We start from the raw sequence: 14,300 nt of genomic DNA, 5'->3' as shown, positions 1-14,300 counted from the left end.
TCCATTTGTCCTGACCCTGCCCCGTCACCAGACCCTGCCTCCTTCCTCGGGGACAGGCCTTCCCGGCCTGACTCAGCCAGTCCTGCCCACACCATCCCTGTGCCCCATCCCCTGTTGCCCTCTGCTTCGGGCACCTGCAGATGGGGCTGTGCCCCCTGCCCCCCACCAGGACTGCTACGTCCCGTCACCACCTGGCCATCCGTCTGCCTCTCCGCTTCAAGATTTGGGGGTAGTTTTCTCTGTCCTGTTGCTTTTACCTTGTAGCTATGCCTCTGCGAGAATTCCTCCACTGTCATTTCAGTTAGGATTTGCGAGGAGTGACAGACAGCCTGTGCTTGTCCACTGTCCTGCCGGGGCAGTCCCTGTGCCCCTCCAGAGGAGGCTGCGACCCTCCCCGGGGTCCTTACTCAGCCCCTGGAGTCGGCCTCACTTCCGAGCCCCTAACAACCGCAGCACCTCTAAAGGGAATGCCAGGGTCTGACTGGCCAGGCAGTGGTCACGGGCTGCAGAAACCATAAGCCAAACATGCCCATTTGCCATCAGTGGTGTGTCCTGGCTTGTTCCATAGGCCGCGTCTCGGCGTGCCGATCCTTCCCTGAGCGTCACCCACCCCGGGGGACGGGCCTGCGGAAGTCAGTGCTGTTCGTGTCGTTTCAGGCCTCTGCCACCTCAGGAAGTTCAAGGGCGGGGAGGGTTGGCCAGAGGAAGTACCCAGCGTTGAGCTAGCCTAGCCCGTCTGGAGCAGCATTTGGAACCTGAAATTACCCTCCACCAAGGACCACACTGACTGCCTGCGACCTCCCTTCTGCTCCCAGATGGACAGGCAGAATCTCAGGACACCTTCCGTTCCCTCCTGTGTGTAGGACACGTTGCCAGAGTTACCCGACAGCCCTGATAAGGGCTGGAGGAAGAGGCACTTGGGCTCACACACGGTTCCGTAAAAGAACGCTGTCAGGGTGAGCATCGTCATTTAACACTTACACTGAGTGCAGCCGGACCGGTCTTTGCTGCAGGGCGGACTTTCCTCTTCAGTATCGAGGGTGTCTCGAAGCCCAGGGGCGAGTTCCTGCCACATTCGTCCCACGGTCCCTGGGAGATGCTGGAAGAAAAGCATGAAACTGCCTCAGGAAAGAAACACTGACGCCTGCCGTGCAGCGCCCTGCACTCATGCTTCTGAACCCAGAATGGTGGTTCATGGGTGCGGCAGCGTGGCTCAGTGCCCTGACGGAGACGTGGAGTGGGTTAGCAGTCATTCTCTTCGGTCGGGACAGACGCCCTCGTTACTTCAGTGAATTTCTCGGTGGCAGACGGTTCCAGCTGCACTGGATTCCTCTGGCCTGATGAGGACCACAAGGGGTTTCCTGCAGCCAGAGGGACTGGCTTTGTCCATCAGGAGGGACGGAAGAACCACCACCATCGCAGAACTTGTGTTCCAAATGTGACTGGTCCAGACTCACCAGCCAGTGTTGAAACTGACTCATGACTTTGGTTTGGATTTTTAGTGCGCAAGTGGCCGGGCGGAACCACTGTCTGCGGCAGCGGGTTGCCACGCTCTGCGTACCAGTTCAAGCTGTCCTCCGGCGTGGCTTCAGAGCACAAGCCAGCCGACATGCTTCCTGTCACCTGGGTGACATCATTTCAGGTGTTGGTAACATCCTGAAGAAAGTGGCTTAAAATAATTTCTTGGGAGAAACTCTGGAAACTGGTGTTTCTGCCCCTGGCTTTTTTCCACACTGAACCTTCAGAAGCACGTGTTCGCTCGCAGCCGAACAGACCTGCAAAGGAAGCCCTCCTCTTACTGGACTCAGAGCTTTAAGGCTTCATTGACTGTTCTTAAAACTGTTCCCACTCTTGTTAAGTCTAAAGAGACTGAAAGGACTTAAATATTTATAAAACTCATTAGGAAGTAATCGCTGTAGGTTCTGCTGGGGAAACGTAGCTGCTTGGTGTTTTCAATCTCAAGTAGGAGTGTGGGTGTGGCGTGTCCACGGGTCCTCCCCGTTTTCCCAGTCACTGGATCATCTAGGAAAGACCCACAGAATGTTTTCCAAAATGTTTCACAGACTCGTGTGCCCGGACCCCATTGTTTCTGTCACTTTGGGAAAGGCCAGGCCTTGTTGGGGTGTCTCTTGTGTCCCCAGGTCAGTGCCCCTGTGCTTCCTGCCACCCGAGCCCCGCTGGGCGTCCTCTGCTTCCTCCAGCCCATTGTTCTCTGTGTCAGCGACTTTTGATTCAAGAAGCTTCCTCCAGGCAGGAGCTGCTATTTTTCCTAAATGCAAATTGTTAAATAAAATATTTTGCGCCCTTGAGCGCCCTCACCTGTGGTTTGTGTTTATTGAAGCCAGTGAGCTTCCCGGCCAGGCGGCCTGAGTGTGACGTCACTGCTGGGCTGGCGAGCTTCCAGAGGTGGCCTGCACCCTGCAGCTCCGCAGGCGCCTGCTCTTCCAGGGCGCAGGGAGGCTCCCCTCTGGTGGCTGGTCGGTGGGTGGGTTTGCTGTGAGAACCCATCCTGCCACCTGGGTGAACATGGGCAACAAGATGCGAAGGGGGCACGTGCTTTAGGGTTCCATTTATAGGAACGGCTCAGGCTGGGCAAATCTGCAGAGACGTGGGCTGGGGGGCTGAAGAGCTGGGGAGGGCGCTGGTCCGCAGCCTCTGGCTCCGCAGCCTCTGTGGCCCCGCAGAGGGAAGAAAGCCGCAGGTGGCGCCCTCGTCCGGGCTTTGCCCATCTGAGTCCTCCGGCCGCCAGGGGCCGCTGCGGGCGCCGGAACCGAGCCACCCTGCCGGCCGGTTGCCCGGAGCAGCGGCCGAGGCCCGCGGGACTGAGGAGCGGGCGGCGCCGAGAGGTGGGGGCGCGGGGCTCCGGGGTAGGTGATCCCTGGACGCGGAGTTGGGGCGGGGGTGACCCCCTGGGTGGGTTCAGGGGTCCCGGGCGAGGTCCGAGGTGGGGGACTGGTCGAGGCGGGGCGACTCCCGGCTCGTCGCGGGGGGTCCTGCCCTGCACGGGGTGACGTCGGGACGTGGGCTAGAGGCGGGGTGATCCCGCGCGGGGCGCAGGTTTCTGGGTTCGGGGCTCAAGGACCCCAGGGCGGGTTTGGGGGGTCCGTCCCTTGGACGCAAGGTGACCCGTGGGCGGGGTTCGGGGCACGGGTGGGAGCGCGGGGTTCCTGGGGCAGGGTCCGGCACGGGGTGACCCCGGAGTGCGGGTCTCGCCCCGCAGCACCCGCGGCTGCGCGGCGGTCGTTGTCCCCGGAGCCCCGCGGCCGACGGGCCGGATCGCAGGCCCTGAGTCTGGGCCTTTCGCAGCCGCATCGCCGGCCCTCAGGGCGGGGTCTGCGGGCCAGCGATGGTGGTGGGTATGCGGGGGAGCGAGGTCCCCGTCCGAGGCTGCGCCTGTGAGCTGGCTTCCGCTGGCCTTCACCTTGGGGGTGGGAACTCCCACTTAGTCATGCCCCTAGCACCCCGCGTAAGGGGCAGTCATCCCATCTCGAGCATGGCTTCTGTCTTAGATGCCCAGCTTTCACCCACCCACCAAGTGGAGGCAGCAGGCCGGCATGTCTCAAAGCTTGTTCTTGCCGGACTGCTGCTGGCCTGGCTACTCTCACTGGCGCAGTAGCTGTCTTTCCGGAAGGTTGAATTCGTGGAAGTAATAGCAGTTTTTCCTTAGGTCCCTGTGGGGGACTCCACGACGCCAGGTCCTCCAGCCATGCAACAGCTGGCCCAGGCCTGACTGGGAGCCCATTCGGGTTCTCTCCTCTGTGTTTCGCTGGGGACATGTGACTGCACAACCCTGACGCTGGGTGGCCTACAGCCCCTGGAGAAACCGTCTCTGGCTGGGCTCGGCCGGCCGCTGTCGTGGGGTGAGGCCCCTGGATTATGCCGTCCAAGTCGGGCTGCCTGGGGCGCTCGCAGGTGCCTCCCCCGCAGCCCCCCGCCCACACACGTCTGCGGCCTGTAGGCAGAATGCTGCGGGGCCACCTGAACACAGACAAAGACCTCGCCCTCCACCAAGGGTCCCCGCCTCCCGACAGCAAGAGTCCAGTAAAGATCAGCACTGAGGACCCACAGGCTAAGGCAAAACCCTTCACCCCAAAGCCGCCGCCACCGAGGCCCAAGCTGGAGCGGGCGCTGTCCTTGGATGAGAAGGGCTGGAGGAGGAGGCGTTTTCAAACCAGCCACGAGGACCTGGCTGCCCAGAATGGGGCCAGCCCCTCCAGGGGCTCCTTGCAGGAAGGAGTCCCCGGGCCCCCCACCCACATTTGCTCCCCACCCCGCCTGAGCACCTCCTTGCAGGAGATCCCCACGACCCGCAGGGCCCCAGGCAGAGCCCGCAGGAGCCCCTCTTCATTGGGTAACAGCGCCTCCTTGGACCTCCTGTACCGGGAAGGCGCATCGGCCGGGAACACCCCAAGGCTGGCCAGCAAGCTTCCCTCCTGCCCGCTGCCCGCCATGGACTGGAACTTTGCCTCCGACTCCCTGCGGACGGCAAACAAAGTGGACGCGGACCACGCAGACTACAAGCTCCACCTGCAAACCAGGCTGTTCCGGGCCCACAGCAGCCTGGGCCCCGGCCAGCCCCCGAGCCCCCTGGCCTGCGACCACTGCTCCCTGCACTCTGCCAAATCCTCCTTCAGCCTCCTGCCGCCCGTCCGCGCCAAGGACGTCCGCAGCAGGTAGGGCCTGCTGGGCGACGGGCGTGCTCCGTGGCCTTCATTTTAGGGTTCAGAAGCAAGCTTCACGAGGACTGTGCAAGGGTACTGTCATAAAGGTGGAGACCAGCACGGGTCTCCATCAGGCACCTCGTCCCCCAACTCCTTCCCGGAGGGACACCCCTTCCTTAGAGTTTCAATACCTCTCAGGCCCATACCTGGGAAGCAGGTGGGTGGACGCAGAGACCGCCTTGTACACTGCAGCAGGCGTTTCTTTCTTTGTCTCATTGCGTGGAGGGCCTTTGCCAGTGTGTTAAGTCTGCCCCGTTGCCCGGCCTCCTGCAGGACCCGAGATGTGTTGCTGAGGCTTGCTTTCACTTGGCCACTTTGCTAAGGACGCGTGCTGTGTGCATGCTGCTGCTTTTCCCAAGACTCTCACTAGAAGTACTGTGTCTGGACCGAGGGGTGGGGGGCTGTCGGTGACCACGCTGAGCCACATGGAGGGAGAGTGCCCAGGTTGATTCACGGCAGGAAGGGGACAGCAGGCAGGGCCTGACCTCCAGCACTTTGCTTCTAGCAGGGCCTGTGATTTCTGTGGTGTTTGGGGACTTGGTTTGCTCAGTACCCCACCATCGATCGGCCTCCCTCTCAGACCCCACAACCCCGTGGGCCAGGGGGCTCATATCCAGAGGCTTGGTTTCTGGGATTTATGGGGCTTTAATATTTAACCCACGTTGACTTTCTTATAGCTTGAAAAGAACTTGGGTGCCGCCCCCACATCTCCTGCTCACGACTCCCAAACGCATGTCCTGAGGCCACAGCCATGAATTCACCAGACTGGGGGGCCCAGAGATTTCTGAGCTTGCCTATCCAGGCCCACGACCTCTTCTCCCCGAGCCTGGGCCTATCCTGGGAGCTCGGTCCTGGGGCCCGTACTGTAACTTAGCAAGTCATCCTGTGCCCTCCCTGCTCCCCTCCCACAGGCCTGACCTGACCTGTCCATCCGTCTCCGCTCCCTGCCAGGACTGGGGGGGTTGGTTGAAGCACATATGGGGCCCAAGAGGCGTGTTCCTGCATCTGGCCCGTCCCTGGGTGCGTCTGTTCAGACCCCGAGTTCAGTCTATCCTCTCCACAGGAGCTACCTGGAGGGCAGTCTCCTGGCGAGCGGGGCCCTGATGGGGGCTGAGGAGCTGGCCCGGTACTTCCCGGACCGGAGTGTGGGCCTCTTCGTGGCCACGTGGAACATGCAGGGCCAGAAGGTAAGCGGCCCCCCGGGATGAAGTTGGGGTTCCTGCTGCACCGCACAGGTCTGCCCGGTGCCGCCAACTGCTTGTCACCCCCCCCCCCCACACACACACACACACATACCGTGTTAGTGACCGGGCAGGAAAGCGCTCTTTTTTCTAGACACTTGATTGTTTTGAGTGATTTTCTGTTGACAACAAATTTGAGAGGAAGGTACAGGGCTTCCCCGAGCCCCCCCCCACCACAGCCTGCGCCCTCCTGACACCCCATGGTTGAGGAACAGTCACCCAGAGCCCCCAGTTTGCCTTGGGGTCACCCCTCTGTGCTCCCATTCATGGCGCACGCGTGTACGTCACAGCAGCGTCAGACACCGGTATCCCTGTCTGCATCTCCCACTGGCTGGGGCTCCACTCCCTGGTCCCCACATACCCCACCTGGATCCTGCCTGTGAGCTGGGGCGCCCAGGAAACCTGTTGAGATGAGCGTGGAAACCTGGCATGAGGGGCGCTTTGCACCCCAACGGCCGCAGATGAATTGGCAGGTGGGGGCTTGCATACTGATTTCTGGGCATTTGCTCCTGGGGGGCCCACGGCCACTGTCCCCGCCGGCTTCCTCTCCAGCTCACCCTGTGTGTCCCTGGGACCCCCTTCACATGGCAAGGTCTGTCCTCAGGTTGGTGGTCTCCGTCACCCTGCATGATTTCTGGGGGCCAGGCGTGGACTTGTTGTGGACAGCAGGTGGTCCTAACTCAGGTGGGGTGAAGGCAGAGGAGGTGATTGTGCTTCACGTGGGGTCTTGAGGCCATTTCCTGAGTGCCACGGTGTTCAGTGACCTGAGAACGGGGGACCATCCCTTCGCGTGGCTGTCCTGGCTGACATTCGGTGACAGGCCCTGGGGACGAACAAGGAAGCACTGCCCCTGGGACGAGGGGGTGACGTAACTGGGAGCACGCAGAGACACTGGCCTGAGTGGTGGCAGTGAATTACTCCTGGGTGGGAGGAGGAGGCAGGTGCCCAGGACGGTGGCTCTGCTGTCCCAGGGAGCCACCCTGCCAGTCCTGGGCTGGGATGGCTTGACGGGCCAGAGGCAGGTGGCATTGGGGCCGCAGGGTGGAGGCGTGAAGAGGGCTTGGGGTACTCACCTTCCTGGACCTGCTGCACCCCAGCTCCATGGCCGCCCTGGGGTGCAGTGGGGGTAGAAGTGCAGGGGAGGGGTCCTCTCCACCCACATGTGCATGTGGGGGGTACACGCTTAGGGGCCATGCTGTGGCAAGATGCAACTGACCAGCAGCATGCACGTGGGGTGGGGGACGTGGCAAGGGAGGGGGCACGGGGTCAGCCTTGGCGAGGGCAGCCTGCCCAGACCTGGGGCTCCCCTGGACACGGTTCCCCTCCTTCCGGAGAGCCCGCGGGGTCCCTGGGACGAGCAGGAGCCCTGTGTGCTGGGCCCCATGCTAGGTGCTGCTTTCCCACAGGAGCTCCCCCCAAACCTGGACGAGCTCCTGCTGCCCGCTGAGGCCGACTACGCCCAGGACCTGTATGTCATCGGTGTCCAGGAGGGCTGCTCCGACAGGTACGCCCTCGTGCCCCACCCCGCTTGCCCCAAGCCTACTGGTGCCTCCCAGGGACCAGCACTGCTGGGGTGGGCCTTTGGGGCTGAAGCTGCTATGACCGGAAACCCCATGTGGGTCAAGACACTGGCCACCACAGCCAAGCCTGGGCCGAACCCACAAACTGCCTTCTCCTCAAATGGTGACTCGGAGAGTTTAAAATAAATGAGATTTACTTTCTGGTCAACAAACAGCTGATCTGAGAGATTCCAGGCTCAGCAAAGAGCAGCTCAGCCACTTGGTCCCCTCCAGTCTGCCAGCCCGACCCCTAAATGATGTCGCTGCCCCGCCCTGGCGACTGCGGGCTGCTGCTCACCTGTCCTAGGTCTAGCAGCGTGCGTGCGGGGTTGCTGAGGTTCACCTGGTGAGGGGCGTGGGCTCCAGGCAGCACACGGTGTCCCTGCGGCTCATGCAGCAGCAGGAGGCCTGGCCAGCGAGGACACTTGGGGGAAGAGGCTCTGCTCCCGGGGACCCTGGCCTCTAGGTGGGATGGCCTCACCTGCCTGGCCTGGGGCTTCTCCCTGGGCCTCTGCCAGGTGGGCTGGGAGCTCCCGCTGGTGGAGTCTCAGCAGGGGTTGTGACCCAGCCCACGTCACTAGAGCCTTTTTGAGGCAGCGGGAGAACGGGCCTGTGATGTCACTGGAGATGGACAAGGAAGCCAGTCTCGCAGGGAGGCCCCAGTCTCGCAGGGAGGCCCCAGTCTCGCAGGGAGGCCCCAGTCTCGCAGGGAGGCCCCAGTCTCGCAGGGAGGCCTCAGTCTCTGGCCCAACAGACCCAGCAACCCCTGTATTGCCCATCACCACTCTCCCTGCAAAATGAGGACGCTCTGTCTGGGGCCCCTTCTCGGGGGCCAGGGGCCAGGAGCTGTGGGGCCAGGGACCAGGAGCGGGAGCTGGCAGCCCGTCCCCTCCCTAGGCTGGCCTCCGCTTCCTCCCACAGGCGGGAGTGGGAGACACGGCTGCAGGAGACGCTGGGCCCCCATTACGTCATGCTGCACTCGGCTGCCCACGGGGCGCTCTACGTGTCCGTGCTTCTCCGTAGGGACCTCATCTGGTTCTGCTCAGGTAGGCCGGCCGTCCCCGTCCCCCTCGGGCACCCAGAACGCTCACTCCCGACCTCATGGGCCCTCACCTCTGTCCAGGGAAATGGACGCCTCCTCGCTGAGCCTGGCAGTGTGGCCGCCATGTGGGGCCTTCGGGCTGCGGTGTGGGGGCCTGACATGGGGGGGCGTCCCGGCCCAGGTCAGCTCTGCCTCCTCCCCCACACAGAGGTGGAGAGCTCCACGGTCACCACACGCATTGTGTCTCAGATCAAGACCAAGGGAGCCCTGGGCATCGGCTTCACCTTTTTCGGCACCTCCTTCCTCTTCATCACGTCCCACTTCACCTGTAAGTCATGTGCACCTGCGTCCCAGGCATTGTGTTCGGACAGTGCTCCTCTCCCTGTCTCGGGAGGGAACGGCCTAAGAGGCCGTCTGGCAGGCAGGGTGCCAGGCCCTTGGCTAGCCTCGCAGGCCCCACGGCCCCGGGTCCTGAAGAGAGACCCTGACACCTGGGATAGCCGCCTCCGTCCTGCTGGCTCCACTCTGAGCGCTGACGGAAAGGCGTGGGGTGGGTCACTGCAGGCACTCGCGTGTGACGAGAGCCTGCTGCTGTGGGGAGGCGGGGTCACTGCAGGCGCTCGCGTGTGACGAGAGCCTGCTGCTGTGGGGAGACAGGGTGACTGCAGGCGCTCGCGTGTGACGAGAGCCTGCTGCTGTGGGGAGGCGGGGTCACTGCAGGCGCTCGCGTGTGACGAGACCCTGCTGCTGTGGGGAGGCGGGGTGACTGCAGGCGCTCGCGTGTGACGAGAGCCTGCTGCTGTGGGGAGACAGGGTGACTGCAGGCGCTCGCGTGTGTGGAGACCCTGCTGCTGTGGGGAGGCGGGGTGACTGCAGGCGCTCGCGTGTGACGAGACCCTGCTGCTGTGGGGAGGCGGGGTCACTGCAGGCGCTCGCGTGTGATGAGAGCCTGCTGTGGGGAGGCAGGGTCACTGCAGGCGCTCGCGTGTGACGTGAGCCTGCTGCTGTGGGGAGGCGGGGTGACTGCAGGCGCTCGCGTGTGACGAGAGCTTGCTGCTGTGGAGAGGCGGGGTCACTGCAGGCGCTCGCGTGTGACGAGAGCCTGCTGCTGTGGGGAGGCGGGGTCACTGCAGGCGCTCGCGTGTGACGAGAGCCTGCTGCTGTAGGGAGGCGGGGTCTCCACCTGGACTTATCCTCAGAGTCCAGGCCTGAGTCAGACCTGCCCCTCGAGAGGTTCCCCCTCACCCCCACTCTGTCCTTGTAGCCGGCGACGGGAAGGTCAGCGAGAGGCTGCTGGACTACAGCAAGACCATCCAAGGCCTGGCTCTGCCCAAGAACGTGCCGGACACCTGCCCCTACCGCTCCAACTCAGGTGAGCCTGGCCTCATTCTCCGGTGAGTGCAGTGGAGACAAACTGTTCAGAGGATTTGAGAACCAAGGTCAGGAAAGTTCAGAAAGTCACTGAACTAAAGCCAGTTCTGAACCGAGGCGTGGTGCCTGGCTCCTCACAAGTGGTGACCGCATCAGTCCTTAGTGGCTGGGCAGATAGCCGGACGCCCGTGAAGCCCCGTGGCTTCGGTCCACGTGTGGCGTTGTGGCCGGCCGGGATCTGCCTGCTCCTCACTGCCCACTGCCCGCTCTGTGTCCTGTCCCCTGGCTGCCATGATGCTGGGTGTCACGGCTGTGGGCAGTGGGCAGGGGGTCAACTGTGAGCCTGAGGGCGACTGTTTGTGGTTGAGATGGCCATGTGATTTCTGGGTTGTCTGTCACTGTTTGAAATGAAAGAACGAACATCATGAACTCGGATGTCAACCCAGAAAGCTTTGAGGCACGTCACCCCCATAACCCTGAGCCCCCAGACAGCCACTGGGCGGCTGCTACCTGCTTCTCTGCGGGGAGGGTCCTTGCCCCACTGTGGCTCTGGGGTTGGGGGACACAGACTGATCCCTGTCACTGAGGCATGGCGCCGGGGGAGGGTGGGCTCATGTGCTTTCGGTGTGTGCCCCAGCCGACGTCACCACGCGCTTCGACGGGGTGTTCTGGTTTGGAGACTTCAACTTCCGCCTGAGTGGGGGGCGTGTGGCCGTGGAGGCCATCCTGAAGCAGGACCTGGGTGTGAGCGTGCCGGCCCTGCTGCAGCTCGACCAGCTCACCCGGGAGATGAAGAAAGGTGAGGCGGTGGGAGGTGAGGCCCCAGCTGGGAGGGGGAGGCCCGAGCCCCATGCCGGCTGGTCTGAGCGGGGCCTGTGCCGGCCCCAGGGTCCATCTTCAAGGGCTTCCAGGAGCCGGACATCCACTTCCTCCCATCATACAAGTTCGACATTGGGAAGGACTCGTATGACACCACGTCTAAGCAGAGGACGCCGTCCTACACGGTGAGCGTGGTGGGCTCTGCAGGAGAGAGGTTTCGTGTGCTCAGGGCTTGGGGCAGGGCCTCCTGAGCCATCGGCTTCTGACTCGCGTCCAGGTGAGAGCAGCCCTGACTGGAGGCCTCGCGGGCCGTCAGCACGTCCAGCGAGCTGGGTCAGACCGCCTGGATGTGACTCTCAGCTGGGGCCAGGGTCGTCCTGAAGGCTGGCTGCCCGGCCCTGCTCAGAGGCCTGGCTGGAAGCGCATGCCTGCTTACTGTGTCGGGGCCCCCGTGCCGGCCCACACCAGGCTCCAGGCCCAGCCTCTGCATGTGGCTCTGGACAAGCCCCCACAGGCGGGTGTGGATTTGAACATTGCTGCCTCCTGCTCCCATGGGGCTGGGTGGGAGCAGGTGTGGCCTAAGGGCAGTGAGGGAAAGGCCTGAAGCACAGCTGCCCCTTCCAGCGCCTGCCAGGACGTGGGCCTGGGGGGAGGGGCTCTGGGAACCCTGCAGCAGACTGGGCATCATGGCTCCGGGGCCTCCTGCAGGACCGGGTCATGTACAGAAGCCGCCACCGGGACGACATCTGCCCCGTCAAGTACTCCTCCTGTCCTGGGATCAAGACGTCCGATCACCGGCCTGTGTACGGCCTGTTCCGGGTGAAAGTGAGGCCAGGGAGAGACAAGTCAGTATCCTCCTGACGGGACAGGGCTGGGGGTCATGGCCAGGGCTGGGGATCATGGCCAAGGCGGATCCCTTGCCCACTCCTGAGGGTGGGTGCCATCTTTGGACCTGGGTATATGCTGTTTCTCATGTCCTGACAGCCCAGACAGGAGCAGAGTTCCGGCAGCCCCACGTGGAGATTGCTGCCATTGGTTGATCTTTAGTGACTGTCACTTGCCCTGTGCCCGCGAGGCTGGCTGAACCCCCTGCTTTTCTCAGCAGAGCTGGCCTGGCACAGGCTTGCTCCCAGTGCCCGCTCTGGGGCTGTGGCTGTCCAGGCAGCCTGGAAGGACCAGGGCCTTGGCACCTCTCAGTTGGTGGGACCATCCCTCCTTGTTCCTGACCGTTCTTTCCTCCACAGCATTCCGCTAGCTGCCGGCAAGTTTGACCGCGAACTGTACTTAATAGGAATTAAAAGACGGATTTCCAAAGAAATTCAGAGACAGCGAGCCCTGAAGACTCAGCACTCCAGCACTGTCTGTACCGTGTCTTGAAGATGTTTGCTGGAGGGCTGTCACCTACCATGTGGGAGGGAATTTGATCAGAAACCCCGGACAGGATGGAGGAGATTGCTATTGGGACTGCTCAGCCTTTGGAGACGCTGACGAGCCATAGCTGGAGGCCGTCCGGCTTCCCTAACAAGAACCCAAGGAGGCCAGTGACCACGGTGAGAGCGGGCCCTGAGGGACAGCACCCCATCCCTGACCGGAGCCAGTCTGCTCACTCACAAGTGGCCACTGTGGATACCCCAACTTCCCTCCCTCAGGGTGTACGGAGCTTGGGCCTGGACATCGGCCATGCCACACCTGCCACTGTCACTCAGTGGCAAAAGCAGCAGCTCACACATGGAAACCCAGCTGCAGAGCCCGCAATTCCACCAGCCTGAGCTCTCCCCGACTCGCCCATGTTTGCATGCCCACGGCGACTCGAGTCCAGACCTCCATCCTCCCAGCAGGCCTTTCTCACCTGAGCACAGGTGGCCCGGTTCCTGGGAGGCTGCGCCATGGGGTGACATGGGGCCGCAGATCCCATGGGACACATGCTAGGACCAAGCTGAGATAGAGTTGGTCACAGGGCTGAAGCCAGACAATGTCCAGGGAGCAACCGTGGTCCCCGCTGCTGGGCCGGGATGAGAGCGATGCTGAGGTTTCAGGGCTGCATCCTGGGCTTATTGAACTAGACTGAACCCCCTGCCAATGCCACCTCCCTCTCCTCGCGGCTTTGCTGGTTTCAGACTGTTTGCTCAGGTCAGGTCAGTCATGAATGGGGTTAATGGAAGCAGTGTGTCCCTGGGCCTGAAGCTGATGGAAGCTTCAGTGTCACCACCGTGCCATGTTCTGGGTTTCGTTTTCTCAAAGGGTTTAGAGCCCGTTATTGCTTTTTCAGTCTTAGCCCATCTCTTGAAAAAAAAAAAAAAGTATGGTTTGAATGTGGGCAAATCTAGGGGCAATCTAGTCTTTTAAATTATTTTTCCATATTTATATTTTTAAATAAATGCATATATTGAATCTTAAACCCTTGAGTCCTAGAAAGAACCAGTCTGTACACACGCCCTGTTCTCAGCGTCCTTGTAAGAGGCAACCTGCCTTCCACCTGCTCCCCACCGGCTGATGGCAGCCCCACCTTCCGCCTCTGCTGGGTTTGCTCCATGGCCCCAGGTGTGAGGAAAGCCAACGACTCAGACGTGAGCAGGTGAAGTCGGTTCTGATGAGTAGTATATCCAGCTTTTAGAACATCGGTTTCCACAGAATGAAATCAGTACACACGCTATTTTTCGCTACAAATGGGAGGCATTCCACAGAGCACAGCCAAAGCCGTTCACTTCCAGAGCTTACTCGGATTGCCTGGGTGTAAAATCCGGCTCCAATTGAGGACGTGCTGTTGAATTGCGAGTCAAATTAACTGCAAATTCCTGTTAAAAGATTTTTGTGCTAATGGGGCTTGAAGTGTGATTTTATGGATCCTTTCTGGGCAGTTTCTGACTCAAACCATGGAAAAGGGATTTTAATGTGACTCGGAGACCAAGCTTTGTCTGGGGCAGTCGTTTTACCCATCGAATCATATTCATCCAAGTTAAGTGCTTTACTTAATACCAGCCCTTAGGTTTTAGATGGATGGCATTTCACTTGGAAAGTTAAACATTCAAATTAATGCAAATGAAGCGGCCAGTCTCTGGAAAACAGGCTTCATAAAGAATTGTGCAACACTCACGTGTGAGGGTGGTTTTTGAAGTCCGGCTCCCGCTCCCAGACACGCTTTGCTGGTGCCCTGCTCTGGGCTTCAGGGTGACAGCCAGCCTGCCCTCGGGAAGCACGGTGCTTACGGGCAGGCAGATGAGGGAGAAGACGGCAGGAGTACTGAGTACTAGGGGCTGTGAGGTGTGGCCGCAGGGAGCAGCGAGGGACAAGCGTGGTGACATCCAGGGCATGGAGAGAGCAGTCCCGGCTGAGGGGACAGGAGTGTTCCACACAATGAGCTGGGGAGGCGGCCAGCAGGGAGAGAAAACTTCCCAAACAGACACCTGTGTCAGGTGGTTAGCAGTTAGTTCCAGAATGTTCGTAAAGCTGTCGGGTCATTAAAAGCTTAACTCTCACTGCAGCTTTGAGAGGCTATGTGAGGTGCACCCAACTTCACTTCATGAGCTGTTCCCATCTTAATGCATGC

The 14,300-nt window shown here is 61.3% G+C and overlaps 2 protein-coding genes across 14 annotated transcripts in view; both read left to right on the top strand.

The window, feature by feature from the left end:
- SEC16A (SEC16 homolog A, endoplasmic reticulum export factor) overlaps positions 1-2,318 on the top strand; it is a 31,295-nt gene extending 28,977 nt beyond the window's left edge. For 9 of the 12 annotated variants that reach the window (XM_019756742.3, XM_074331352.2, XM_019756748.3 and 6 more), the window contains one exon: positions 658-2,318. In XM_019756742.3, coding sequence (XP_019612301.3) covers positions 658-721 — 64 coding nt within the window. In that variant the 3' untranslated portion in view covers positions 722-2,318. Of the gene's footprint in view, positions 1-568; positions 615-657 lie in introns of those variants that run through there. The other 3 variants (XM_088793150.1, XM_088793148.1, XM_088793147.1) reach the window with 1 other exon arrangement.
- Positions 2,319-2,738: 420 nt separating this feature from the next.
- INPP5E (inositol polyphosphate-5-phosphatase E) lies at positions 2,739-13,151 on the top strand. Of its 2 annotated transcripts, XM_019756770.3 has the most exons (11): positions 2,739-2,867; positions 3,668-4,673; positions 5,785-5,908; positions 7,369-7,466; positions 8,443-8,567; positions 8,772-8,891; positions 9,828-9,935; positions 10,572-10,733; positions 10,823-10,938; positions 11,462-11,598; positions 11,998-13,151. In XM_019756770.3, exons 2-11 carry the CDS (start codon positions 3,877-3,879, stop codon positions 12,128-12,130), a joined length of 1,920 nt encoding a protein of 639 aa, XP_019612329.2. In that variant the 5' UTR covers positions 2,739-2,867; positions 3,668-3,876; the 3' UTR covers positions 12,131-13,151. The 2 variants fall into 2 exon arrangements, with proteins under 2 accessions (XP_019612329.2, XP_074187457.1); XM_074331356.2 differs by lacking the exon at positions 2,739-2,867 and having other exon boundaries at positions 3,727-4,673; positions 8,419-8,567; positions 11,998-12,270.
- The last annotated feature ends 1,149 nt before the right edge of the window (positions 13,152-14,300 follow it).

The sequence above is a fragment of the Rhinolophus sinicus genome, chromosome 16, assembly GCF_057876585.1.
Source record: "Rhinolophus sinicus isolate RSI-liver-muscle chromosome 16, RSI-T2T, whole genome shotgun sequence".
Taxonomy (NCBI): domain Eukaryota; kingdom Metazoa; phylum Chordata; class Mammalia; order Chiroptera; family Rhinolophidae; genus Rhinolophus; species Rhinolophus sinicus.
The sequence above is the reverse complement of the archived record's forward strand: the minus strand, read 5'-3'. Positions and strand labels throughout refer to the sequence as shown.